The sequence below is a fragment of the Molossus molossus genome, unplaced genomic scaffold, assembly GCF_014108415.1.
Source record: "Molossus molossus isolate mMolMol1 unplaced genomic scaffold, mMolMol1.p scaffold_m16_p_1, whole genome shotgun sequence".
Taxonomy (NCBI): domain Eukaryota; kingdom Metazoa; phylum Chordata; class Mammalia; order Chiroptera; family Molossidae; genus Molossus; species Molossus molossus.
In genome coordinates this window covers 201,797,426-201,825,254 of record NW_023425344.1, presented here as the reverse complement: position 1 = coordinate 201,825,254, position 27,829 = coordinate 201,797,426, and the positions used below count along the sequence as shown (strand labels likewise).

Below are 27,829 nucleotides of genomic sequence, written 5' to 3'. Positions count from 1 at the left end.
CCCGCGCGCCCCCCACCGCCACCCCGCCCCGCACCCCCGGAGCGCACCGCTCACCGCGCCCCCTCCCACCTCCTCGCCGGGCCCCGCGCCGCGCTCGCGCTCCGCATTCCCTTCCTCTCGTCACCCCCACCCCACCCCCCCGCACCATGAGCAACCTGAAGCCGGACGACGAGCACAGCACCAGCACCGGCACGGGCTCCGGCTCCGGCGGCACCCTGGAGGAGGAGGTGGGTCTGCGGCCCCGGGACTTGTCGGGTGAAGTGCACGCGGAGGTGGGCGGGAGAGAGGGCACGCGGGGCCGGGCTGGCCATCGCTCCCGGAGCCTTCCCGCCGCTGCCCTTCGACCGGGGAGGAGCAGCCCGTGTCCAGCGGGCGGGGGCGTACGGCCTGGACTGCCCCGCCGGGCGGGCATTGTCTCCCCGCCCTCCCGGGCTCGGGGCGGGCCGCGCGCCGGCCCGGTCCGTGCGCCCCGTGGTGGGTGAGCGGCGCCGCGACCGCCCCTCGCATGCTGCCCGTGCGTTCCTCGTTCTCCACTCTCGGCCCGGCGCGCTGCCCTCTTCCCGGCGCCTCTCCCTCATGGCCGGGACTCCCGCCTCGGCTGGAAGGAACTGAGAGGGATTAGCACGGCGGGCGGGCGGCACAGCCCATGCCCTCTCCACTCTGACCCCTCCCCGTGACCTTGGAGGCCCGGGCCAGCCGCCTGCACCTTGGTTCACTAGAGCTGTAGTCATGGCGGGTGGACGGGCTTCCCTCACAGCCCCAGAATCTGGGCTTTGGCAAAGAGGTCAGCCGGCAATTAATTAGAGTTGAGAAGATGCCTGAAGACACTTCCCGGTTCTCCTCCCTTCGGTTTTGCCCTGGCAGCCAAGCTAGGACCCCATAGCTGGCCTGGGTGGGGTCCCGCAAGTAGAGGCGACTTTATCTTGTCCACTGGCCATGTGCTAAGACGTGGGAGTATGAGGCGGCTTCGTGGAATCTCCAGCAGCTGGGTGGTTAATGGGATCTCGAAATCAGGGAGGATGTGTGGGGAGCGAGGTGGTGGATGTGGCTATAAGTGAATGGAGACCAGGAGTTGGGCCCGCAAAGACAAAAACTGGTATAGAAAGGGGACAGGGTTTGCAGCTCCCTTGACAGGCCTCCGGCCTCTGCTGTGTCACTCCAGGGCTAAGAGACCCTTCCTGCCCCACCCTGGCATGCTCTTGCCCAGGAAACCAAGGACCAGTTATCCACCCTTAACTCCCTTCCCCTTGGTCTGGAAGAGAGACCGCAGAGCCCCTTGGTGGGGGCTGGTGTTGCTACCTCCCTCCATTCCAGTGGCGTTGCCGCTGGCCGTGCTATAGGTTTGGTGCAGAATGGCGGCAACGGCCCCACTGCTGGGCTGGGCTCCTTAAAGTGGGAGGGATGGTGGGAGGGTCACACTGCCAGCTCCCACTCTTAGCAATTCAGAGGCCTGCTGCCAGCCCCAGTCCGCCAATGGCATGACATCTTGAGAATCTAGGTCTAGATTCTGCCTTTTTTTGGGGGGGGGGGGTAAGGGGGAGGAATATACAACTCCCCGCTCTGAAGGGTGGCAGGGGAGGGCCTGACATCTGTCCACTAGTGTAGTGTGGGCTATAGTGTGGTTGAGTTGTTTTTGAGTTGACTTTGATGCCCTCAGGTCCTTGGCTTTGGGGACCCTAACCCCATCCTGACTCTACCTGGTTGTTCAGAATCTTCCCCTGAGAGTTGGGGGAGGGTGACAGGGTTGCTGATGTGTGTGTGGGTCTCTGGTTGGCCTTACTGTGGGCTGAAATTGAGGGAGAGAAGCTGTCGCCTATGAAGCTGGACAAGGACCCAGAATGCCATTTCTTCTAGAGGGTTGACTGAAGCAGGGACCTCACGCTGCCCAAGAGGCTAGGCTAACCCTCAGACCCACCATTTTGAAGTGGGAAGGGTGAACCATGTGGCTAGGCTAGTCTTGGAGAAAACATTTCAGGTATTGGACACTTTTTCTAAGTGCCTTTTCTGAGAGAGGGCAGAATCCTAAAGAAGTGGCATCTTTGCTACTCCTTGGGGTGGGGTTGGCCACAGCACTGTAGTGGTTCAGAGAGTCAATGCAGCTGGTGTTGGAGCACTCTGGGCTCCTGTTTAAAGGTCTAAAACTAAGGGCTCTGGGAATCTCCTGGAGCCCAGTGTCTTGTCAGATAAGCACAGGATTGGCCCCCTCCCCTGATTAGCCTTCTGAACAGTGGGCCAAGAACTCTTGCTGGGGTTCCATCTTGGATTGCTGGGTTGAGCTGGAACTGGACTCCTTCCTTTTAGCTTAGGGTAGGGTCTACAGAGGAAGAGCTGAGGGTCTCCTAGGTGGTTAGTTCTGCAGCCCCTAAGGGCCACCCCCTGGGGAATCTGCATTAGCAATAGTGGTTTATTCTCAAGGCTGACCTAGGCTGACTCTTCCCAGTTGACTATTGGAGGTTAAAGCAAACCTAGAAAACCAAGGAATCCTACTTGTCCACGGTAAGACCTCAGTTCCTAACGGTGTTAGATCACTGGAGAAAGGGGTGTATTTTCATGGTTCCAGGATGGAGTTTCAGTGGGGCTTGACTCTAACAACTGCTTTGTTTATATAGCCTGGACTCTCCCTGGTTGCCCACCTCATCCATGGGGGCTTCATCCATATCATAAGTATTAGGTTCCTGTTCTGGACTAGGGTCAAGAACATAGGTGAAAGATCACAGACTAGGGGGTGAGAAGGATTTGCCAGGAAGTGATGGAATGTTAAAGACAATGGTAGATAAAATAAGGGGATCTCAGCAAGTGATACAGTGGTGCCATTGAGAAGTTAGAGGTCAGCCCTCCCTGAGATGTGGCTGAGTAGGAGGTTGTTAGACATGTGGGGGTGGGAAAGGCATTCCAAGAAGAGAGAATAGCATGTATAAAAGTGGAGATTGATTGTGGAACCACATGGCTTGTTTGAGTGACTCCCAGAAGTTTGCTATGTTGCTGCACTATTGGGGGGCACATTATGATCCTGTAAGTTTGGGGGGAAATTGGCATTTTTGTGCCTCTTGGGAAGATGTGTTAGAAGCATTGATACCCTTTGAAAGCTAAGGAGGGCAACAAGGAATTAAGGGTAGGGTCTACAGAGGAAGAGCTAAGGGTCTCTTTCAATCTAGAGGCTATACCCTACCCCAGGCCAGTCATGTCTGGTGCCCAAGCTCCAGAAGGTGAGGTAATACAGCACATGAACCCTGCTCAGGGCAGGCTTGCCTCTGATGCTGCTCAGCCTCAGACCTAAATATACCCTGTCTTAATGATTCTTGAGAGATGGCTAGGTAGTACAGTGTTTCTGGGGAGGGGTGTGTGTGCTTTGAAAACATTCTATTTTGAAAATGGAGACTTTACTTTCATAATGTAAGGTAATACTAAGTTATAGTAATTATTCATAGGGGGCCCCCTAAATGGAGGGTAGTATTTTGGAATTTTGGCAGGGGTGGGATGTTGAGTTTCCAAGAGTTAAAGATGTTTTATGTCAGTGTAATGGTAAATTGTAGAAAGATAGGTTAATGGTAGCTAAAGGGGTGACAGGTTGACTTAAGGGTCTTGGTCTCTTGCTGTCCTCCCACCCCCATCTTTGCTTGTCCATTGTGTTTACTATAGTTGGGCCAAGGCCTGGTACCCCTGGGTCCATTGTGTGCCCTCTAGGGGTCTCTGGGAAAACAGCCACACCCCTGACCCCTGGTAGGATGGGCCAGGGTTAGCATTCTAGTTGAGTATGAAGGAATTCTGGATCCAGTGTGTGACTTGGACACATCCCCCGCACCCCCTTTTTTTTTCTGCCATCAAAAGCATTTGACAGAATCTGGGACTTCTTGGTGCTCTGTCTGCAGGCTTTTACTGGTTTAAGGCAGTGGTTCTCAACCTTCCTAATGCTGCGACCCTTTAATACAGTTCCTCATGTTGTGGTGACCCCAACCATAAAATTATTTTCGTTGCTACTTCATAACTGTAATTTTGCTACTGGTATGAATCGCCATCGGAAATGTGTGTTTTCTGATGGTCTTAGGTGACCCCTGTGACAGGGTCTTTTGACCCCCCGCAAGGCACCACCCACAGGTTGAGAACCCCTGGTTTAAGGGCAGGGAGGCGTCTGGAACAGGGCCCAGGCAGGTGGATTCAGGCACATTCCAGGTCAGGCTCCTTTCCTTCCTGGGTGTTGTGGATGTGTCCCCTCTGCTCAAATAACCTATGGGAGAGGCTGTCCTAATAATAGTGAGTCCATATATAGTGTTTGTGCCAGGCATTGCTCTAAGCGCTTTACCATTTGAACTCCTTCAACTCTTACCACAGCCCTGTGAATTACTTACATCATCATCACCATTTCACAAATGAGGAACAGACACAGAGGTTAGATAACTCATGCAGCTAGTGAGTGGGCGAGTGGGATTTGAACCCCAAGTTTGCTCTTCACCACACTATACTTGCTGTTCTGTGTTATATTAGGGTTTTGGGTTAGACTTGGGTGCGGGGGGAGAAAAAGTCCTGCAACAAAAGTTTTTGAAGCCCAAGCTTTGGATGATGCCAGGGTCTCAGTAGAAGCTCAGAGATGGGCCCCAGGCTAGTTCCCTTTGGTTTGGTGGCATCCCAAGATTGGGTGAGGGGAGCTGTCAGCCCCTGCAGGAGGAGTATTTTATCACAGATATTGTTCAGAATTGCCATCTCATGGTGATAATAAAAACCAGACCAAGTCATTTTTATTTTTCAGTTCTCCGCGGATAGTGTGCTCCCTGTTGCTGTACTGGGGCTGACTCTCTTCACACACTCCCTGGGTACCCTGCTGCTTTAGGCATCTTAACTAAAGAAACTGCTTGCTCTAAAGTGACTACCTGTCACTTTGGGGGCCATTCTCTTGGGCCTCCTTATCTCCTCCTTCCCTGGACACAGGCAGCCTGGCTAGTTTGCCCCAGTAAGAACCAGTTTCTAAATCTCATTCAGTGTTTGGACATCCGACATCTCATCCCCGTCTTCAGTGGGCAGCTGGCAACTTCTGTAAATAGAGGCAAGACATGAACTTGTGGGATGCTGAGCCTTTGCTCTCATGCTTTCCACGGGGCCTCCAGGCAGGCCTGAGAGGTGGAGAGGAGCCCTTCTGGCCTGCCCTGACGACTGAGCTCCTGGTCAGAGGCCGCCCACCTTTTGTTATTCAGAGCTGACATGAGAGTACTAGAGTTCCTCTGCCATCCCCTGACCTTGGTTGCCTCAGAAGTGTCCTCACACCCTGGCAAAGCACTGGGGCAGAGCTCATCGCCGTACTTCAGAAACCATGCTGCTGTGAGGTGGAAACTGCAGACAAGCCACGAGGCTTCATATGCCAGAGCCCTGTCTGTCGGCCCAGGACCAGCACAGGTGCCTTGCGTTCTGCTTCCTCTATTCTGTCCTTGGATGGAAAAAATAAGGTTGTCTCCAAGATGTGCCAAGGCTAGATGGGTGGCAGTATTGTTGGGTCCTCCCTTCCTGAAGAGTCGGTCCACTGGCGGATCCATCTGTGCTGGGAGCCTCTGGAGTATAGCAAGGGATGGGTGTAGTGGGAGGGTCTGCCTGGACCCATCTGTCATGATCTTTAGTCATTTATGGATGATTGAGCAGAAGCTTGTGGCTGTCACAAGTAATCAGGCTGCCTGTATAGTTCTGAAGAGGACTTGGACTCCCAGGGAGAAAGGGCAGGGCCTGACCTGGACCAGGCCATGGGATGTGTCTGCAGTACTTACCTCCTCTTGAGAAGAGCCAACCCCGCCCCCTCTCTGCCCCCACAAATGGATCTTGGGCTTCTACTTGGGTGGAGTGGGGAATCAGGAGAGGTTACTGGAATAGGACCTGAGACCACTTTTGAGGACCTTTGTCACTCACTGTGAGGGCTGTGAAGAACTGCCCAAACTGACCCCTGTTCTTGATGGATAGTTGTAACCATATTTAGGCACAGCTGGGGATGGAGGGAGCCTAATATATTTGTGACAGGAGCTCCAGACCAGAATATAGTTTCCACCCCTAAACAGAGATCCTCTCCCAACAGGAGCATTACATTAGGAAACATCTCTTCTGCCTCAGTCAGATGATGGGCAGTGTGGTGGGCTTAGTGCTGTGTGTTCCCCGTACAGTGTGTTCATGCTGAAATAACATCACGTGGTTTAAGGGTTGGAGGTATTGATTTTGGAGTTGGGGGAGGGGTGTAAGATTCCCAAAGGTCAAAGCTTTGAATCTGTAGAGTGGTATATGGCAGAAGTGACAACTGCAACCCTTGCCAGATACAGGGCTAGGCAGTAGATTTGCACTGGCTGACCACACAGCACCAGGAAGGATGGGAGGTGTATGGCACCGATGAGGAGGGAGCCTGGCCAGGGGGCTTCCATGCTAAAGGCCTTGTGAGCCTGCCACTCAGTTGTTTCTGAAAGCCTTGGGCCCTGGCTCTGTCTGGAACCAAATGGAAAGCAAGAGCCTGGCCGTAGCACTGAGTCTGCATAGCACACACTTCTGGTTTGCTGAGTGAAGTGTAGGCTGGTGCTCACAACAGCCTTTACTCAAGTGTGCTTCCAAGATGGTAAACCTGTTCCTGGGGCGAGAAATAGCTTGGGGTGTGGGGTCTGAAGCCTTCTTTTTTATTTATTTATTTATTTTTATTTATTTATTTTTTTATCCTCACCCGAGGACATTTTTCCATTTTTTGCACAGATAGAGTGGGAGGGAGAGAGAGGAAGAGAGAGGGAGAGAGAAACATCGATGTGAAAGAGACACACCGAGTGGCTGCCACCCGCACGACCAACCAGGGCCCGGGACAAACTGCAACCGAGGTACATGCCCTTAGTGGGAACCGAACCCGGGTCTCTCCGGACCGCAGGCCGACGCTCTAACTGCTGAGCCAAACCGGCCAGGGCTGAAGCCTTCTTATTGAACACTTTATACATGCCAGCCCAACAAAAATAGGAGTAAAAATTTAAAAATTAAAAATAAAAATATACATGCCAGCCCTGTTCCTCCCTTTAGAGAACTTCTTATCACCCCAACTTGGTTCCCCACCCCTACACACACACAGACACATTGCAGGCTATGGGGGAAGAACCCCAACTTCCCAGGCAACCTGAACTTGATCCCTAGCTCTGCCACTGGCTGGCCAGGCACCTAATCCCTGAGCTGGTTTCCCCACCTGTGAAATGGGCCAGTATCACTCTGCCTGTCACATCAAAGGACCGCCAGGCTCACATGCCAATGGTAAGCATGAAAAAACTGGAAACCACAAAGTGCTGCCAGATGGGGCCTCAGAGCCAAGCCCTGATAATATGTGATTTGGGGCTGGAATTAGCAGGGGCAAGCAAATCACTGGAACAGACCCTAAGCCTGGGACTTCACACCAGATCAGACTAGTGGCATTGCTGGTGTCCCGACCCAGAGCTCCTTGGAAGAAATGAGAAGCACTGAGGGTCTGGGAGTATGTATGTCTAGGTTCCCATCCACTGTCTGGCTGGATCTGCTTGCTCTTTATTCCTGTGCCGTTATTCAGCCCTTATAAGTCCTGGATCTGTGGGCCATGTCGCCACATTCCATCCACCTCTCGTCAAGTGGCCTCACTCAGAGGACTTCTTTCCCTTGGGAGGGGTAAGAGCGACCTGCTGGTGCCAAGCTTAAGCATGGGACCCAGGCAGAACCCAGCCCCTACCTCACCCCCTATCGCACCCCCTACACACATACACAAAAGAAAAACCCTGGTCTCCAGGATCTTTGCATGGGAGGGTGTGACTGCTCCGAGCTTTAGGCAACCCCAGTATTGCCCTAGCAGAGACCCCTCTCAAACCCCCAGGCCCAGCTTGGCCCAGGGCCTGGCTTCTGACTTCTGTTCTACCTTCTCGTTCTCTATCCCCTTCTTCACCATTTTCTTTGTTTTCTTGTGGGCAGAAGGAAAGTGTTTAAGCTCTGAGCAGGTGGAGGATACTTCCTGCTTCCCTGGTATCTTAGAAGGTGGAGCGTGAAGGACCCTAAGGCGAGTCCACACCTCCCCTTTGCTGCTGAGGCAGTGGGGGAGGCCACGAAGCCACCTGCCTGGCTGGACTGGGACTTCAACCCAAGCTCCCTGACAATTGGTTTGAGGCTCTTTTTCTTTGGTGTCTTTGTGTCTGGTTAGCAGTTGTTTGCTGAGCAGGAGGCTGGACCCAAGTCCCCTGTCTTGGTTCTCAATGGGGGCTCTTGCCCTTGGAGAAGAAGCCAGAGTAGATCTGGGTGTGGTGATGGTTGGTACAGTTCAAAAAGGATCTTCGATATATTTTTTTAACATGTTTTTATTGATTTTTTAAAGAGAGGAAAGGAGGGAGTGAGAGATAGAAACATCCATGTGGAGAGAAACATTGACTGGCTGCCTCCTGCACACCCCCTACTGGGAATCGAGACTGAAACCCCTGGCAAGTGCCCTGACCTGGAATCTAACTGGGAACTCTCAGTCCATGGGACAATTCTTAATCTGGCCTGGCTCTTTGGTACCTTTGTATCAGGAAAGCCATAAGCTGTATGTAATGCAGGCTGCAGTTCATAAACCCCCGTGGACTAGGGGGCAGAGGGCTACGTGTGCCCAGCTGTCCTGTCCAAGGTGTGCGAGGGGCCTTGCTCTGGCTTCCCACCCCCCCTTCCCTAGTGAGTGGGACAAGACTATGCTGAGTTGCTGGGAGTTGGCAGTCTGTCAGTTTTCCCATGGCTTCCCTATAACTAGCTTTGTTTAGGACTAACCATGGGATCATCTAGCGGGACCCTCGGTCAACCTTCTGCAAGGGGCTGTTTCTGCCCTCAACTCAGAAGCTGAAGGCCACCTCAGCTGCTTGGCTCTGCACACTCCAATGGACAGACCTGTCATTTAGGTGTCCCCAAGCCAGGCCATCTTCCTCAACAGTGGCTACTCTGGGCTGGGGTAGGAAGAAGGCTGTGGTTGTCCTTCAGAGTCAAAGGATGAGAGGGTCTAATATCCACGGGCAGACCACTGTTTTTGAAAGCTGTGTTTACCCTTTCCATCTCTAATCAAAGCTGTTCCGGGGTACTCAAGGTTGATCCTACTGGGGTCTGAGTGGGTTGGTGTTGTGAAATCGTGGTGTACAAAAGAGCTTTGGCCCTCGCCAGTTTGGCTCAGCAGTTAGAGCGTCGACCTGCAGGCCAGAGAGGCCTGGGTTCGGTTCCCGCTAAGGGCACTTACCTCAGTTGCAGTTCGTCCCTGTCTGCACTCTATGTGTCCCTTTCACGTCCTCGAGTGAGGATAAAAAAAAAAGAGCTTTGACTTATGAACACCTGGGGACACTGTGTCTGTTTCTAACATACTAGGCGACCACGAGCAACTTGCTGTACCCCAGGGCCTTGGTTTCCTCATCTAAAAATAAGGTTTCTTTCAGCTCAAATATTCTGCATTTCAGTTGCTGTTGAGGGTTGGGAGCTGGGGAAGGATGTGGGAGGGGCTTATGAGAGGCTTGTTTTTCCCTTTTTGGATTCCACCCCCTTCCCTAAGTGGTGTTTTCCATCCAGATGACACCGGGAGAGCTCACACTAAGCAGCCGGTAGGCGGGGATTCCAAGCAAGCGCATTACTTGACCATTTTGATGGAGTGGACAGTTGAAACAGTTTTTCCTTTCCAGACTGAATTCTAACTTTCAGACATGCTAAGGGATTGCCGCAAAGAATCAGTTTTCAAATATTGTGGTTATCTCTTTGGTAGAATGTTTCTATTGCCTGAGTCAAGTTTCTGGAGTGTGTCTTTCCCTGAATCCCAGCCTTGTGAGGCAGAGATTTGCCTGGAGGGCAGAAGTCTGTCTTCTAGGCAGTGAGGTCGGGGAAGCATGGGGAATGGCCCTGATGTGTTCCTGCTTCAGCATCCTTTGTGGAGAAAGGTTTGTCCTCCAGGCAGGTGGACCTAAAGTCCAGGCTGCTGTCTTGGAGATTATCAAGCTGGGGTAGGAAGAAGGCTGTGGTTGTCCTTCAGAGTCAAAGAATGAGAGGGTCTAATATCCACGGGCAGACCACTGTTTTTAAAAGCTGTGTTTACCCTTTCCATCTCTAATCAAAGCTGGAACTTATGGAGCCCGTCCTCTGGGCCATGATACCCTACTGCCGCCCTTCACTGAGAAGTTGAGTGTTTAATGTCCAGTGTGAAGGAGGTCTACAGAGCCCTCAGCATCAGGCCTCAGCATCAAGCAGCTGTCCTTGCAGAGGAGGGCACATGCCTGGTGAGAACAGAGTGGCCAGACCCCAGCCTGGGGTCCTCTTCACTGGGGAGGGAGGGCCCCACGGCCCCCTGCTGACCCTGCACCTCAGTCCCTTCCACACAGGGCTTTGCTCAGCTGCTTTCCTCTGTGTAGAATACCTGCCTCTTCCTCCTCCCCTGCCAGCCCCCTTTCCTTAATTCCTGCAGGGCCCCCTGTGAGATGGGCCCTGTGTGTGCCCTGGGGAGCAGGGAGACCTGAGTAGCCACTGTTGAGGAAGCTGGCCTGGCTTGGGGACACCTAAATGACAGGTCTGCCCATTGGAGTGTGCAGAGCCAAGAGAGATGTTCCCCTGGGCAGGTAGAGATTGATCGGCGTCCTATCTGAGAGCTTTGTCCCCGGAAGCCTGAATTTGTGCTCTGAGGCTGATGCCTTGCCTGTGTATCACCTTGCTCCTGAAGGTTTTTGTTTGATTTCTTTTTTTTTTTTTCTGAAGATCTTTTTTTTTTTTTTTTTTATCCTCACCCGAGGACATTTTTCCATTTTTTGTTCAGACAGAGTGGGAGGGAGAGAGAAGAAGAGAGACAGAGAGAAACATTGATGTGAAAGGGACACATCGAGTGGTTGCCACCCGCACGACCCAACCAGGGCCGGGGACAAACTGCAACCGAGGTACACGCCCTTAGCGGGAACCGAACCCGGGTCTCTCTGGACCGTGGGCCCACGCTCCAACCACTGAGCCAAGCCCACCAGGGCATTTTCTGAAGATCTTTAACCCAATTTCAGTTTGTCTGATGGAAGAACATCATTGACACACAAATATGAGTGAGTTTGGCAGAGCCCCTTCTTCCTACTCCTCTTTTCCCTGTGAAAAGTGAGCTCTTACCTCTGGGCTGGGGAGGGCTGCAGAGAGGAGAGGGAAACCTAGATGGTGACCTGCAGTTTCGCCTTCCAGTCATGAAAGAAGAGATTAGACAGCCCTGGGAGCCTTGGTCCTCTGTCTTGCTGGGATTAGAAAGTGTGGTTGAGGCTCCTTCTAAACCTTTCTTATGGGAGGGGGCATCCCCACCACAAGAGCCTCAAGAACAAGGCTGAGGAGGGGGACCACCCCTTCCTGTGCCTCTCAGCCTCTCAGGTGCTGCCCTCTGCCCCCCCCCCCCCCCCCGGAGCACAGGGAATGAGATTCAGGGGCCACCAGTGGAAGAGGTAAGGAGTAGTCAAGAGGTGGTTGGGAACCCTTAGGTATTCTAAGTCCAGCACCAGCTGGAGGGAGCGAGCCCAGGAACACACAGCAAAGACCTAGACAACCCCAGGAAGTCTGTCCACCAGTGATAGCCTGTGGACATAGCAGAAGGGGCTGGTCCTCCCCCCATCCCCTCTCTCCCAGCAACTTCAGAGGAAGACGGGCAGCAGGACCTGCATAAGGAAAGAGCTACCTCAGGAGCTCTCAAAGCCTTGCTGGACGGGACCCAGTTATGCCAAAAGGCCAGTTGGTGCCCCCAGGCAGGACTGGTGCTTGCTGGCTGAACCTCCAACAGGCTCAGTCTGCTCCTGACCGCCACGAGGGCCACACAGCCGTGTCTGCGGTGTCCTGTATGGTGGGACACTTCTCTGACCACGTTTTTTTGTCCAAATTGAATTTGGTGCTTCTAGTGAGTTCCATTTGAAGAGATGTTCCTCAACAAGTTTCTTCTTTCACTGACTTATAAGGATACTCCATTTCTCCCCCAATACCAAACATCTTCTGATTGAGCGAAACCTAGCTGTAGTCTAGCAACATCTGCTTGTACTTGCCATTGAAGATGGCCGTTCTACTTTATTTTTTTACAATTTTTTTCTTTATTGATTTTAGAGAGAGAAGAAGGAAGAGGGAGAGAGAGATAGAAACATCGATGTTAAAGAACATTGACTGGCAGCCTCCTGCACACCCCCTACTGGAGATCAAGCCCGCAACCCGGGCATGTGCCCTGACCCAGAATTGAACCGGGACCTCTCAGTCCATGAGATGATGCTCAATCCACTGAGCCACACCAGCCAGGCAAAGAAGATGGCCATTTAAAAGGCTGTGGTTGTCCTACCGGTGTGGATCAGTGGATTGAGTATCTTCCCATGGACTGAGAGGTCCCAGTTTGGTTTCTGGTTGGGGCACATACCTGGGTTGCAGGTTCAATCCCCAGTTGGGGGCATGTAGGAGGCAGCCCATCAATGTTTCTCTCTCACAACAATGTTTCTCTCTCTCTCTAAAAAAATCAATAAAAACGTATTTAAAAGAGCTGTGGTTGCTTTCCACGTTTCAGGATGGGAATGAGATACTCCCTTGGGTTGCGTGGATACTGCTGGAGAAAGGGTGAGTGCGTGGAAGGAGAAGGGCCAGGTAAACGGGTTTGGTGCCTTCTAGTAGCCTGGGATTGTAGGAACCACCCCGTATATTCCCTTCAAATACTGAAAACGTTGTGTTTAATTCTTATAATAAATCTGTGGAATAGGCAGGACATGGATTCTGTGGTTGATCTTTCCATCTTGGCATCAACTAACTGTTGGTGTCTGCACTCACCTCTTTGTGAACGTTGGGCCCTGTGAGGCTGGCACCAGTGAGTGGCATGGGAGGGGATCTCTAATGCTGGCCTGGGACACAGCACTAGTCGGCCTTGGAGAAGTAACGGCATGTCTCTGTCCCTGCCATCCCTAAAGGATCCTGACTCTGCAGTCAGCTTGCTTTGTCACCTTCCAATTCTGAGCCTCTGTTTCCTCATCCGTAAAATGAGGGTGTTGCACTAGCTCATCTCCATCTCCTCAAATATTACCTCTCGGAAAAGAAGAAAATAGAATCCAGCGACCCCATAAGATTGTTTCACCATGTTGCCAGCTCCAGACTGACCCGAACCTGATGCAGCCTCACTAGGCACTTATAAGTAAATGGCTCGTGGTATCTGAAAGGTGAGGTTTTCGTGTAAGTAACCACTGTGATTACAGGAGCCCTAAGTGAACACTCATTTGGTTGAGCCTCCTAGGTGCCAGGCTTGGAGTGAGGTGAACTCTTCATCCTGGAGATGGGTGGTACCATGTTGTACAGATAGAGAAACAGGATTGGAGACATGAGACATCTTCCCCGAGCCAAGCCTTAGGCTGAGGTGCATACAGCGGCCTAACTAAAGCCTGTTGTCATTGCCATTTATGGCATTACTCTGCCACACTGGGCCACATCTGTCTTGACTAGGAGTTTCTTTGGAAAGACTGAGGTACATGGAGACAATGGAGGTCCAAATGCTGAGGCCTGACTCTAGGTACTTTGGAGGATAGGAAAGTTTTGAGACTTGGTGCCTTTCTCTAGGTTGTTTTATTGTTTTGTTTTGTTTTATTGATTTTAGAGAGAGCGGAAGGGAGAGAGAGATAGAAACATCAATGAGAGAGAACATTGATTGGCCGCCTCCTGCATGCCCCCTACTGGGGATTGGGCCCACAACCTGGGCATGTACCCTGACCGGGAATCGAACTGGTGACCTCTTGGTACTTGGGTCGAAGCTCAACCAGTGAGCCACAGTGGCCAGCCCCTCTCCGGGGTTTTAGAGTCCATTGGAGGGATAAGTTCAGATGGGTGGAACCCATATAAGGCAGGGGTCCTAAGCGCCCCTGTAGGACTTCAGAAGAAGGAAGGGGAAGTGAGCAAGTAGAGGGATGTGAAGGAGGGGTACCCTTCAGTTAAGGAATGGGGGAGTGGTGGCCTGAGAGGCAGCGCGAGCTTGTTGGGACCTGGCGGAGCTGGACTGCAGCAGGAGCAGAGGGATTTGGAAGCAGAAAGGCAGCTGGAGAGTTCTAGAGCCTCTTGTCCTCTCAACGTGTAGCTAAGCTCATGCTTCCCTCTACTCTGGTTTGCCAGTTTCTTGTTCTGCCCTCATCACTCCAGCTTTGCTGTCATCATCCTTCTTGGTGCATGTGTCGATGCTCAACATTGAGCCACACCGGCTAGGCTCTGTCATCATCCTAAACAAGTCCCTAAGGAAGGGACTGGCTCCTGAGTGGGTGTATGGCAGTACTTTACACACCCATGTCACCCACTGCCACTCCGTCTGTCCGACAGCTGGATGGATGGCTGGCTGGTGGAACAGGTGACTGAGTCGGGGTGCCTGGGTCTTACAGCCCTGCTCCTTGGTGAACTAAGCTGCATGAGCCCTTTTGGGCCACAGTCTCCCTGTCTGCACAGAGGATAGGCAGGAGCTTGTCATCTGCCAGGGTGGCTAGGATCAAGTAAGAACCAGAGAGAAGCCCAGCTGGTGTGGCTCGGGTTAAACATCGATCTAGGCACCAGGAGGTCCCTGGTTCGATTCCCAGTCAGGGCACATGCCCAGGTTGTGGGCTCAATCCCCAGTAGGGGGCGTGCAGGAGGCAACTAATCGATGTTTCTATCTCTCCCTCTCTCTTCCTCTCTCCGAAATCAATAAAAACGTATTTAAAAAAAAAAAAAAAGAAGAACCAGAGAGAATAGTGAGGCCAGGTTTCCTGTGACTTTACCTCCCAGACTTTGATCCCAGCAAAGGGTCTGACCTGGCAGACAGGGACCCACCACCTAACCCTGAACTGCCTTGGCCTCAGTTTGGTTCCTGAGAGGTGGCCAGGGATAGGATGGGAGTGATACTGTAGCCTGTTGAACACTTCAGAACCTAAAAGATGGAAACCAGAAGAAAAGGCTGGAAACATCTGGCCCAGAGGGAAGGCTGGAAACAAGGATCTGAGCTGGGAATGAGGAAAAGATCCCCTCTACCCCCCCTCCCCAACCCAAGCAGGAAACTTTATGCTGAGAACTTGCTATTTAAAGGAGCCTCTGGGGAGGTCTGGCCAGAAAAGAGCCATTTGAGGAAGGGTTTAAAATTAGCCTGGGTGAAATGGGTGGCCCCTGGGGAGAACTGAGGCAGAGGTCTCTGTGGGGTGGCTCTGGTTCTGTGTCTTTGACCCAAACCACATCCCACCATCCCAGGGAGGAGGGAGAGGCAGTGATCCAGGTCCCCCCAGCAGGGCCATGGCTGGCTTGCACTCTTGCAGCCCATCCTCTGAGGATGAGCTGGGTGCTCAAGGCCTTGCAGCCCAGATGAGTTCCAGTTCTGCTGCCTTTAAAGAAAAGCTGTGTGACCCAAGCAGGTCACTGTCGTTTGGGGGATTATAGGGAAATTGAAGGTCCTTCCATCAAAGGGCGGAGAGTGTAGAGGACGGTTGCCCTCTGGAGTCCAGGGGCTCGGTTGAGCCTGCCCTGGAGCCTCAGCTGTCCAGTTTCTCCCAGGTGCTTCTGGGAGCTGGGCAGCACGTGTATACTGTGCATATAGGGATGCAGAGCTGCAGGGCTGGGACGTGTATGGAACCTTCACCCCAGGCCTGGGAGCAGAGGCATGTCTGGTTAGGGAAAGGCATGAATAAAAGGGAATGATGCACCCTAAATGGCAAGGGTATGCTTCTTGGCAAAAAACTCATGTGAGTGAAGAAGCTTGTCTTGGCCCATTTTTTATCAGGCGTGGGCTGGGATTCATTCTTGTTGGGGTGGGGTGGTGACACTGGTTACCAGCAGTTATCCATGCTGGTTTCCTTAGCCAGTCCTGGCTCCGCTGTGTGTTGGGTGTAACTTTGCCTGGCTGCCCCAGGTTCCTGACTCAATCCATTGTCTATAAAAAGGCTTCTGGCTGGGTCCCACAGGCTGTCACACAGTTCAGGAAGTCAGGTTTGGCTGGAGTCACAGGACGGACATCTGGTGTCTAGACCTGGCTTTTCCACCAACTTGTAACCATGTTGAGGGCAAGTCTTGTAACTTGTGGCATCATCTGCCTCACTTGAAGCTGGCAAAATCCTATTCATTCTCTAAAACCAAGCATAATTATTCCATCTCTGCTCAAGTCTCTTAAACATTTAGTACCGGCATCATACCAGAAGGTGGGTAGAGGCAAGAATAAACACTTTCCCTGCCATTGAAGAGCTTATACCTAGCATCAGAAGCAGTAGGAGATGGATATGAAGGTGGTGGGCCCTCTGTGGAAATCGCTTCAGGGTGTAGCACAGGACTTCTATTCCATTTACATCTTTGCCTCTCTCTCCTCTAGACCAGACAGAGCTTCTCAATCTGGGGTCCATGCGTATCTGCTGAAAAATAAATACATTTTAACTTGTGCACTTTTTGAGCATGGGGAAGACACCATAGTTTGTTTCAGGTATCAGAGGGGTCCTTGATCTGAAAAAGGATGCGTGATCTGCACACTTATTAAATAGGGCTCTTGCGGCTGCTCCACAGCAGACGGTCTGGCGCACAGGTGCTCAGCAGGTGCTTGTTGAGTGACACGTGAACCTAGAGAAAGGAAAGTGTACAGGAAGGGCTTTGAAAAGTTAAATGCGAGGAACCTCTGAGTGTTCCTTTGCCTCAACCTCCAGAGGAGGCCCAGGAAATACTGAATTCGTCCCTAAGCTCTGGAAGGATTCCAGTTCCTTCCTGAAGGAAGGGCCGGCATCCCTGTCTTTCTGTCAGTCTGGCCCTGACCACTGTCATCTCTGTCTCTAGGTCCGGACACTGTTCGTCAGTGGCCTCCCCGTGGACATTAAACCCAGAGAACTCTACCTACTCTTCAGGCCATTCAAGGTGAGTCTGGGCCCAGCCACGCACGGGAAGAGCCTAGAATGGAGGTGAAGCATTAGGAATGACTCTCTGACCTGGGCTGGGCAGCAGGAAGATGTAGGGCAGTGTGTCAGAAACTATGATCACAGCCCTGACCGGTTTGGCTCAGCGGTTAGAGTATCGGCCTGTGGACCGAAGAGTCCTGGGTTCGGTTCCCACTAAGGGCACGTACCTCGGTTGCAGTTTGTCCCCGGCCCCAGTTGGGGTTGTGTGGGTGGCGACTGCTCAATGTGTCTTTCACATCTATGTTTCTCTCTCTCTCTTCCTCCCTCTCTCCCTCCCACTCTATCTAAGATAAATGCAAAAATGTCCTCGGATGAGGATAAAAGAAGAAAAAAAAAGAAACTGATCACAGACCTGGCTCTCTGTCCTGGTTCTACTAGTTCACATGTTGCTTTCTGTTGGTTGCTTAGTCCTTCTGAGCCTTTGTTTCCTCATCTGTAAAGTGGGGACGTGGAGAATCTTTGTAGATTTTGCTGTAGAAATAATCTTTGAGATTCAGTGTAGCCTTTTCACTTTGCAGATGAGAAAACTTAAAAAGGTAAATGTCTGCCCTGGCCAGTTTGGCTCAGCGGTTAGAGCGTCGGCCTGCGGTCCAGAGAGACCCGGGTTCGGTTCCCGCTAAGGGCACGTACTTCGGTTGCAGTTTGTTCCCGGCCCTGGTTGGTCGTGCGGGTGGCAGCCACTCGATGTGTCCCTTCAGGTCGATGTTTCTCACTCTCTCTCCCTTCCTCTCTCTCCCTCCCACTCTATCTGTACAAAAAATGGAAAAATATCCTCGGGTGAGGATAAAAAAAAAAAAAAAAGGTAAATGTCTGTGTGGCCGGATTACAAGCTAGTGGGGCAAAGGGGGACATATGCATGAAATGATGACTGCTGCTGCTGTTGCTCACCCATGTGCTACCCCATGGGATACAGAATGCAGGATGGAGGGCCCCCAACAGTGGTGGAGGGCAGAGTTGGGGTCGACTTTGGGGAGAGAAGTGAGGCTGATAGAGAGCACTGGGGGAAAGGTGAGGTGGTGTCAGGGGTGGCTGGGATGCACACCTGTGGCTCTGACCCTCCCTGTTAATGACCGCCTCTCTCTGCAGGGATACGAAGGGTCCCTGATCAAGCTCACATCGAGACAGGTAATTTCTCTCCGAGGCTGTTATCCTCCCAGCCCATCCCAACTGCTGAGCTTGGAACGAAGTCTGTTGCCTTTTCTTAGTCTTGAGGCATTTTTGGCAGCTGAGACCTGCTCCCTGTATCCCATTTCTGTGCTGGTGAAACAGTGGCCTCCACAGGTCCCCTCTTCTTACCAGTCAGCTCCTGGTCCTCCCTCTCTCACTCGTGAGAAGCCACAGCTGGGCTCCGAGCTGAGGACCATAGAAGTGGTGGCCGTGCTCTGGCTCCTGATGCCAGGAGGCTGGGGGTCGTTTGGGGTCTGGACTGAACCTTGGCAAAATGAAGTTGGAGAAGTTTCGGCCTGTTTCCCCTTGATCGAATCTGGAACCTCCCCGTGAACATGATAGATTGGTGTCTCTTTATGTCCTGGAAAAACACTGGAACTTTCTCTTAATTACCTGCATGCATTTGAAAAAATAACAAAACTTTTACTGGAAAGGGTGACATTTCACGCAATGGGATAAAGCTGTACTGGCACCATTTCCCACAGTGTGGTACCCGGGTGGGAGACTGTTGGTGCACAAGAATCTTCTGTTGTTCCAACTGAACATAGGAAGAAATGGGCAAGAGTTGCTTTTTGTTGTTTTGGGGTGTTTTTGGTTGGTGGTGTTTGTTTTGTTTTGTGGAGGAGAGGGAATGTTGGGAGAGATGCAAGGGTGTTCTTTTTTTTCCCTGCTAGCCTGTTGGTTTTGTGATCTTTGACAGCCGGGCAGGCGCAGAAGCAGCCAAGAATGCATTGAACGTGAGTAGATGAAGAACAAACAGATCTTTCTCTGACCCACAGACCCCTAGGCAATGGGTGTCCTTCTCTGTGTTCAGCAAACTTTCCCCCACTTCATGCCCAAGGAAAGGGCCCACGGATGTACCTTATTTCTCAGCCGCCCTGGGGTCCTTGGCTATGCCATCTTGGCTAAACGTCATTGCTCATGAGGCTCGAGCAGCGTGCCCTCTGTCATGGCCCATGTGGGCATGTCTTTCAGGCAAGATCATTTCTGGGGCCCTTCTGTACCCACTGCAGTGGACAGTCTGGGTTCTCCAGAGTAAAGTCTTTCCCTTCCTTTCCTTCTGGTGTAGGGTATTCGCTTTGATCCCGAGAACCCGCAGACCCTGAGGCTAGAGTTTGCCAAAGCCAACACCAAGATGGCCAAGAACAAGCTAATGGCTACACCAAATCCCACCAGCGCTCACCCCGCCCTAGGAGCACACTTCATCGCTCGGGACCCCTGTGAGTGGCACTCAGAGTTGCAGTCTGCTGCCCTTGTACTTGGCCTGAGCTGCGGGCCCCAGTGGTGCAGACGTTGAGATTCTCATTGGGGGAGTCAGTTCACCTGCATGCCCCCTTTTCCAGGAGGCTTCTTGCATCCACAGCCACCCCTCTCTACGGGTTCCACGCTTCCATCCTTCCCTGCAGCCTTTGTTGAACCTCCGACAGACGAGTTCCTGAGCCGTCAGACTTGCCCAACTTCCCTGAAGCCTTCTCTGATTTATCTTGGTCGAGATGGCGGAGGCCCATCTGAGAGCTCTCAAAGCAGACAAGATGCTCACCGCACTCGGCCAAGTTAACATGGCTATTTTCCCTGGCCCGAGAGGGGTCCCCTTCTCTGTTTGGAATGGGGTAGCAGAACAGGAGAACAGCCCTGGCCAGTGTGGTTCAGTGGTTAGAGCACCGGCCCATGCAATGAAGGGGCATGGGTTCACTTCCCAGTCAAGGACACGTACCTGGGTTGCAGGTTCAGTCTCCGGCCCCGGTCAGGGTGCATGCGGGAGGCAACCAATTGATGTGTCTCTCTCTCACCGATGTTTCTCTCTCTCCCTTTCTCTTTACCCTATCTCTCCCTCTCTCCTTTCCTCCCTCCCTCCCTCCCTCCTTCCCTTCCACCCTCTCTGAAAATCAATGGAAAAAATATCCTTGGGTGAGGATTAACAAAAAACAAAAGGGGAGAACAGTGTTCTGACAGTGGGGGTTGTCTCCCTTTGTAGATGACTTGATGGGGACCGCTCTGATCCCCACGTCCCCAGAGGCCTGGGCCCCCTACCCTCTGTACACCACAGAGCTGACCCCAGCTATCTCACATGCTGCGTTCACCTACCCAGCTGCCACTGCTGCCGCCGCCGCCCTGCATGCTCAGGTAAGCTCCCCTCGGGAGGGGCAGGAAGGGGCGTGAGGGCTCTGAGTTGGCCAGACTTTGCAGCTGCCTGGCCTGGACCACACGCTCCTGAGCTGCAGCAGAGCTGCTGTCTTCCACGACATGCCTCTGGGGTCTGGGCTCTGACACAGAGGAGGGGGCCGCAAAGCTGTGAGGCCACATCGAAGATTCGAGACGGAGTTCTGAGAGAGACCCAGCGCGGCTCCCCAGCCCCTGACCACCGCAGTGCACTCTGCCTGCGGCGACAGAACCTCAATTCAGTCCCAGCCCAGGTGTCTCCCGAGCCCGGCTGCCTGCCTCTGCCTCCTCCTGTCTTTATGAACTTGAGAAAGCTCTTAGAGATTTCTGTGCCTTGATTTTTTTTTTTTTTTTTTTTTTTTTTTAGTCATCTGGAAAAGGAGAATACTATTACCTGCCTCCGGGTTGTTGTGAGAATTAAATGTTAATATGTGAGAGGTGCTAAAACTGTATTTGGGACAAACAGCCTAAGTGCTCAGCGAGTCCTGTTTTCATGACGCCTGGGCGGCAGGAGAGCAGCCGGCACTCGCAGGAGAGGTCGGGGGCAGAGCTGGGCCAGAGGGCTCTCTGCCCACTGAGTGCCATTCCAGGTGCTCGAGAGGTGGACAAGCAGGTGGTCGGCCATAGGCCCGTTCCTGTGAGGCAGGGACAGGAATGCCAGCCGCCACTGGATGGACAGGGCCCTGCCAGGCAGCACAGGTGGGCTAAGGAGCAGTGGCGAGCCACCCTGGCCTCTGATCCGTAAGGACCGTGACCTGGCCAGGGTGCTGTGCTGTTGCGAGGGAGCAGAGGCGGCCGGACTTGGCCGGGGCAGCAGAAGGGGATGAGGAGGAAAAGGAAATGAGAAGCCAGGAAGGGAGAATTCGCGGGAACCAGAAGCTGCAGTGGGAGGAGCTGGGCGCGCTGGCCGAGGGCTGAGTTCCTGCTCATCTCAGTCCTCGGAGGCTCGGCGACATCTGGGTTGCCTCGTTCCAGGGTGGAAGGTTCCGAGTGTACTGAGGGCAGAAGTGTGGCTGAACTTGGCACTGTTCCCCAGCTGCGCTGCACAGCACAGACAGCTAGAAAACTGATCGGGGGAGGAAGGTGGTAAAGACCTTCCCCAGAGGGAAATGTTTGGGCATTTTCCACAAGCCAGGCTCTGTGGTGGGCACAGAGCAGTTAGCAGGAGCGTTGTCCCTGTCGTCTCTGAGCGGCACGGTGTGGGAGGCGGGCAGAGCCATAGCATTCCCGGCCACGTGGGGAGTGGAACTGCTGGGGTCCTCACCTCTGGGCCCCTGGGCCCTCGGCTGGAAGACAGGGTGAGACCAGATCGGATGGAAGGTTCTGCCTCATCTGCGCTGAGACGCTCAGCCGTCAGAGTGACAGGGCAGAGGTTGGGAGCCAGGGACCGTGATGTGTCAGGTTAATAAAGAGAAGCACTTCTGCCCCTCTTGAGGGTGCCCCCGGCTGGCTGGGAGAGGCACGCTGCTACCTGCCGCTGAGGCCTCGTGCCTTCCTGGTGTCTTCCTTTCCAGCTTCCTCCCACCCTGAAGTGTTGTCCAACTTCAGTCCAGCTGCCTCAGTCCACATCCTGGCTCTCTTAACACCTGTGTGACCCTGGGCAAGTTACTTACCTCTCTGTGTCTCAGTTTCTTTGTAAAGTGGTGATAATCGTACCTACTTTACAGGGCAGTACAGAGGAAAGGCTACCGCAGTACCAGTTATCATGGTGGTTATTTAATGTCATCATCGCCTAGTTTCCTCACTCAGGTCCTCTCTGAGTCTGGGGGCCTCAGCACGCCTGAGTTCCTGTCCTCTGGCCTCCCCAGGAAGGGGGTGAAGGCCACCTCCAAGGATAGTGGCATTTTGAGGGAGGGAGACTAAAGGCAAGAGATTGGTCCGGTAGGAACTAATTCTGTCCCTGTTCCTTGCTCTCTGGAAAGCCATGTTCTCAACAGTAAAACATGTTGTTAGGACCAAATGCAGTAATAGGTATGAAAGTATTTCCAAGTAGTAGCATTTTTCCTTTCCCTTTCCAGAGCCCCCTCACTGCCCCAGAAGTGGATGTTGAAAATGCCTAAATAAAGAAATTGGGCAGTGTTGATCCTAAGGGGATTATTTTGAACCCAGAGGACCAACAAAACTGAGTCTTTCTGTGCCTGGGTCAAGGAGGTAGGAGCTCAGAGACAAAAGGGGATGAAAAGCAATCCTTCCTTTGCCCAGATGGGCACACCCCAACTACATGTCCTCTGCCAGTGGCTCAGCCTGAGCCACAAGGACTGGACCTGCAGGAAGGGGCTGAGAGATGGTTCTTCCCACACTTTCCTGGCATAAGGCCATCTTGCTGGACCTTCTGATCCTCTTGATAGGATCTTCTCCTCTAAGAGGGTGAGACATGCAAGAGGTGTGGGTGACACACTTGGTCCGCACATAAAGCCTAAAAGCAGGGATCCTCCGTGTCCTCTGTGTCCCAGGGTCCTCCCAGACCGGACTTTGTTGTTGTTTTTTAATCCTTAGCCGAGGATATTTTTCCATTTATCTTCAGATAGAGTGGGAGGGAGAAAGAGAGACAGAGAAACATCCATGTGAGAGAGACACATCGACTGGTTGCCTCCCACATGACCCTGATCAGGGCCAGGGCCCCAACCGCAACCAAGATACGTGCCCTTGGCCAGAATCGAACCCGAGACTCTCTGGTTCACGGGCCAATGCTCGAAGTACTGAGCAAACTGGCCTGGGCTGGACTTTGCTTTTTTATTTCACCTGAGGAAATGGGAGTCTCTCACTGTGGCTTTCCCACGCCATCCCCGCCTGCTCCTTCAAATGGCTCAGCCACTTGCTGATGAGTAAAGTTACATGAGCTCCCTTGCCTCTGTTTTCTTATCTATATAATGGGGGGAGAGAGCATCAGTGTAATAGGGTTTTTGTGAGGATTAAATGAACTTAGTACATGAAAAGTACTTAGAACAGCACTTGGCACATGCTAAGGATTTCGTAAGCATCAGCTATTAGAGGTCTGCATTTATGGGAAAAAATAGGCAGGTTTTGTTTTTGTTTCCTTTGGCTTATGATCCTGCTCCCCAGAAAATCGCTACTTTTAGTCTTGGTAGGAAGTTGGGTGTGGGTGTATTAGTAAATCCATTGATAGGAATCTTTTACAAAAATTACTGTATACACACTTCATTATTTTTAAAACTTAAGTGTCAGGACACTTTTCCACATCAGTAAATGAAGACCTACTCTCCAGATGCTTGGCCAGCCCACCATGTGTAAGTGTGCCCAGCTCCCCGTAGGTGGCGAGTAGGTGGTTTACTGTTCTCTGCTGCGGACAGGCTGTGGGGCAGTGGACGCCCTTGTTCACACCTCTCTGGCACCTGTCCTGCTTGTTTTCCTTATCATTAATTCCTAGAACTGTTACAATGTCAAAGTGTAGTCTTGCAATCTGGGCTGCGACTGGCCGTTACTTTAATTGACTTTCTGTTGAGTGAGGCTCTCAATTTGTCAGCTGTTTCTGTTTCTTCTCATGTGGATTCATCCTTTGCGCACTTCACTTGGCACATCTTCTCTGTCCCAAGATGTGAGAGGACGAAGCTCGTACCCCTTCTGTTGTTTTTTTTTTTATCCGCACCCGAGGATATTTTTTCCATTTTTTGTACAGATAGAGTGGGAGGGAGAGAGAGGAAGGGAGAGAGAGTGAGAAACATCGACGTGAAGGGACACATCGAGTGGCTGCCACCCGCACGACCGACCAGGGCCGGGGACAAACTGCAACCGAGGTACGTGCCCTTAGCGAGAACCAAACCCGGGTCTCTCGGGACCGCAGGCTGACGCTCTAACCACTGAGCCAAACTGGCCAGGGCCCCCTTCTGTTTTGATGCTGGTCCTCGGAGCCTGGCTCGTTGTAGATATCCATGGGCCTGTCCCTGTGGGGTGGCCTCTCAGGACCCCAAATCCCCTGTGAACAACTGGAGGCCCTGAGCTCCCCGACGTGCCGCCTTGCACCCTGGGCCCGGGGTCTCGTATTCTGAGCTGGGACAGGAATGGACCGTGCTTCTTTAGAGGTGGGGGCGGGGTTTGTTTGTTTTGTTTTTTATCCTCACCTGAGGATATGTTTGTTGATTTTAGAGAGCAGGAAGGGAGAGAGAGAAACCTCTGTCAGTTGGCTCCCATATGCGCCCCAACTGGGGATCAAACCTGCAACTTAGGTGTGTGCCCTGACCAGGAATCGAACCTGCAACCTTTCGGTGTACAGGATGACGCACCATCCCACTGAGCCTCCTGGCCAGGGCTGGACCTGGACCACGGGCCTCTATGAGGTGTCTGAGGGAGGCGGAAATGCAGCCCCTCGAGAACATTCCACTTCAGGGGAACGGCTGCCTGGAGCTCAGAAATGGGGTCTTTCCTCTACTTCCTCCCCAAGAAGGCGGCCGACTCATCTCAGACTCCGGGGAAAGTGCTGCTTTGGAGGCAGGAATTCCAGCACTTGTGGAGGGAGGGAGCCTTCCACAGCTGCGGGGCCTCGGCCTCCCCAGTGGTGCGACAGGGTGAGTGGGAGGCCTCCAGAGTCCCTCCCACTCTCATCAGTGTTCCCCCTCCTCCAGCCCTGTGGGCACCCCACTCCAAGGCACTTCCTTGCGGGGGGCTGCTCCACGGAGGCCGGGTGAAGGGCAGTGGTCAGGCCCACTCGGAGTCCCTGAGCTGGACCACAGGCTTCGGGAGCAGTGGTGCTGGTTTCCTCGTCCTTCATGTGGCCCGAGCTCTAGTGCCCAGCCCGGCCTCCCCCTGCGAGGGCATCAGGGCTCGGCAAAGGGGAAGGGAACCGCTTCCAGATGTTTAGGGGGCAGGAAAGATCTGGCGGCTTCTGAGGCTGGACACTGGACAGCTCAAAGGCTAGGAGAACCTCTTGACTTTCTGTGTGGTGTGGAGCTTAATCAAGGTAGTTCTAGCAGCCTGAGGTCACCTGTGTCCTGGTGACAGCAGTGCCACATGCTTGGAGCCCTGAGGAGATCCTAGCATTGGTCAGGTGACCTAAGGCTTTGTCCTGTTGTGTGCTACATGCCAAGTATCCTGGCATCTTAGGGTGACCAGTCCCTGACTTCTGCAGAGCACGTGGTGGTCAGAGTCCTGTGCTGTCCTAAACAGCACCTAGCATTTGAAGGGGGCACAGGAGCAAGTTCTCAGGAAGCTTCCATCAGCCCCCACATGGCCTGGCATTGCTCAGTGTCTTTCCTGCTCCCCCAGGAGGTGGGGCTTCCAGTTGGCCAAGTGGGTAACTGGGTCTGCCTGCTGCAGCTACAAGGGACTTGTCTGTGTGCCCAGCTGCTACTCGCCTCGGCACCGGCTCTCATGTGCCACCCTTTCCTTCCCCAGGGGCCCCCGGACTCCCTCTCTGGGAAGTCGCCCCCTCTCTGGGTAGTTTCCCCCTTACTCGGTCCTGTGATGCCCTCCCCGCCTTCACCCAGGCAGTCATGGGTCAGGCTGGGGCAGACACGTTGCCTGAAACGGGGGGCCGGTGATCGTCCCTGCATTCTTGGCTTGGCCTCCAGCGTGGCTTACCATCCAGATAACTGTCCCATGGGGAAGGAGGTACCTGTCATTTCCTGACCAGTCTCTGGGGACCCTGCTTCAGGGCCACTGTGCTGTGGGCCTTCTGGCAAGTGCCGAGGGTTTCCGTGGCTGCCAGGCCCCAACTCCAGGGCTCAGCTGGTAGGTTATAACCTCTAGACTTAGGAGGGTGATAACGGAGGGAATGGGGATGGAGAGGTGGGAATGAGGGGGACTTAGCCGTTGCAACTCGTCCGTGGCTTCCTTACAGAATCACAAGGATGGGACCGGTGTCTGGAGCCCGAGCCCTGGAGCCACCCTGACTTTGCTTTCCCGTGGTGTTTCCATTGTCGTACTGACCCTCACTACTGCCTGTGACCCACCACCTCCAGCCCATAGCTGGAGGACACTGCGAGTCAGAGAAGTTGAATAGACAGTTGTTGGGTTTTCCTCCTGTTAGGAATTCCCTCTCCCAGGAAAGGGCGAAGGGCAGATTGTTGGCACCAGGGCCCCCAGCTGGTCCGACCCGGCACGTTCTGGTCCGGTTTAGTAGAGTGTGGGCCTTCACCCTGTGGAGGGGCAGGTCAGGAGGCGCTCTCCCGGTTTCAGGGTGAAGCACTGATGCCTAGAGGGGAGTGACTGGCCCGACAGCTGCCAGTCAGTGACAGAGCCGGGACTCCCGGGGCACCATGTTCGCAGGGTCGCCTGTCGGGGAAGCGACTGCACGGCTTGCTGCTGATACTGGCTTCTCTTGCAGGTGCGCTGGTACCCTTCCTCTGATACCACCCAGCAGGGATGGAAGTACCGGCAGTTCTGTTAGTTCTTCAGTAAGTGCTGGCCCAGAGGTCCAGGATGAAGGTCCTAGACCCGGGCTTCCTGCGGGGCCCGGGCCCCTCTCCGAACCTGGGAGCCAGCTGATGAGAGCCCCCCCCCCCCCCCCCCGGGCCTCTGGCTGGTTCTTGCCCTTCTCCTCCCCCCTGTCACCCCCGCCCCGCCATCTGTCTTGCAGACAAAGGGAAGGGTCTGGGCCAGCTCCAGCCTCACACCTCTGCTCAGGGCCACCTCTGTCCCCTCCCTCCAGGTCTTGTCCACCACAGCCTGAAGCCCTGCCCCGGGAGGAGGCGGGAGCCCCACTGCCGCCAGGCGCCGCGGAGAGCTGCTGCTTCCTCCAGAGACTGTGAATTTAAGCCTGACTCAGTGGACTGCTTCCCGTTTCCTTTCTCTCCTCTTCCTCAGCCCTGTCCTGTCCCAGAGCCCTCCCCCCGGGCCTCGCGGGAGGCTTCAGGGCCCTTCTCGCTGGGACAACCAGGCCCAGCTCCCAGGCCTCGCTGGACCGGCCTCCGGTCCTAACTTGCTTTTGTAGCTTCACCTCAGAGAAACAAGGCGTTTGATTTTGCATGTTTTCTGGCATGAATTAAGACACTTAAAGTTGTGTATATGTGAGTGTACAGTTTGTTCTCACATTGTGTCACTATAGCAACAGGTCCTGGCCTTGAATGGTTCGTCATTCCTGGTCCCTCTCGCCACACCCCTCCCTACACCCACCCTGCTTCAGTGAGGCCTGAGCCAGTTCCACCGCCCCACACACTTCAGCCGAGCAGCAGTGACCACCCGACAGATAGAGTGTCCCCGCTTCCATTTCTAGTCAGGGTCCTCCGCTCGCCCGCGACGGGCCGGCACCTGTCCGAGCACCCGTCCCTGCCCACCTGGCTCACCTCCCCAGGCGCAGCCCACCCTGCCGTTGCTCCTCCTCCTTTCCGAACTTCGAAACCAACCAAAAAGTGAAAGTATTTTTGTACCCTGTGTAACAAAATATTTATGCATCATAAAGGATTTTTCATGTGTGTGTGCAATTAATTATTGAAGAGACCTCGTTCGCCCTGTCAGATAAGTTTAATGTTTAGTTTGAGGCATGAAGAAGAAAAGGGTTTCCATTCTCCAGCCATGAGCCTGTGTGTCAGGCGTTAGTTTAAGAAAAATGAAGGGAAAATTGTGCAATTTTTTTGTTTCGTGAGCACATCAGTGCTTTGCCTTTGGCCACAGCTGTGGCTGTCTTGCCGTTTTCAGACTTGGGAGACGAGGTGGCTGTTGTAATTGCTGATCCTGTGAGAATGTGAAACTGGATGATA

General features: G+C 53.3%; 1 protein-coding gene across 1 annotated transcript; it reads left to right on the top strand.

Annotated features, from left to right (window-relative positions):
* The first annotated feature begins 146 nt into the window (after positions 1 to 146).
* On the top strand, positions 147 to 27,829 carry RBPMS2 (RNA binding protein, mRNA processing factor 2). Its single transcript, XM_036274231.1, has 8 exons — positions 147 to 227; positions 16,732 to 16,809; positions 17,937 to 17,975; positions 18,692 to 18,754; positions 19,087 to 19,237; positions 19,993 to 20,141; positions 26,458 to 26,527; positions 26,782 to 27,829. The coding sequence occupies exons 1-7, from the start codon at positions 147 to 149 to the stop codon at positions 26,518 to 26,520; spliced, it is 624 nt and encodes a 207-aa protein (XP_036130124.1). The 3' UTR covers positions 26,521 to 26,527; positions 26,782 to 27,829.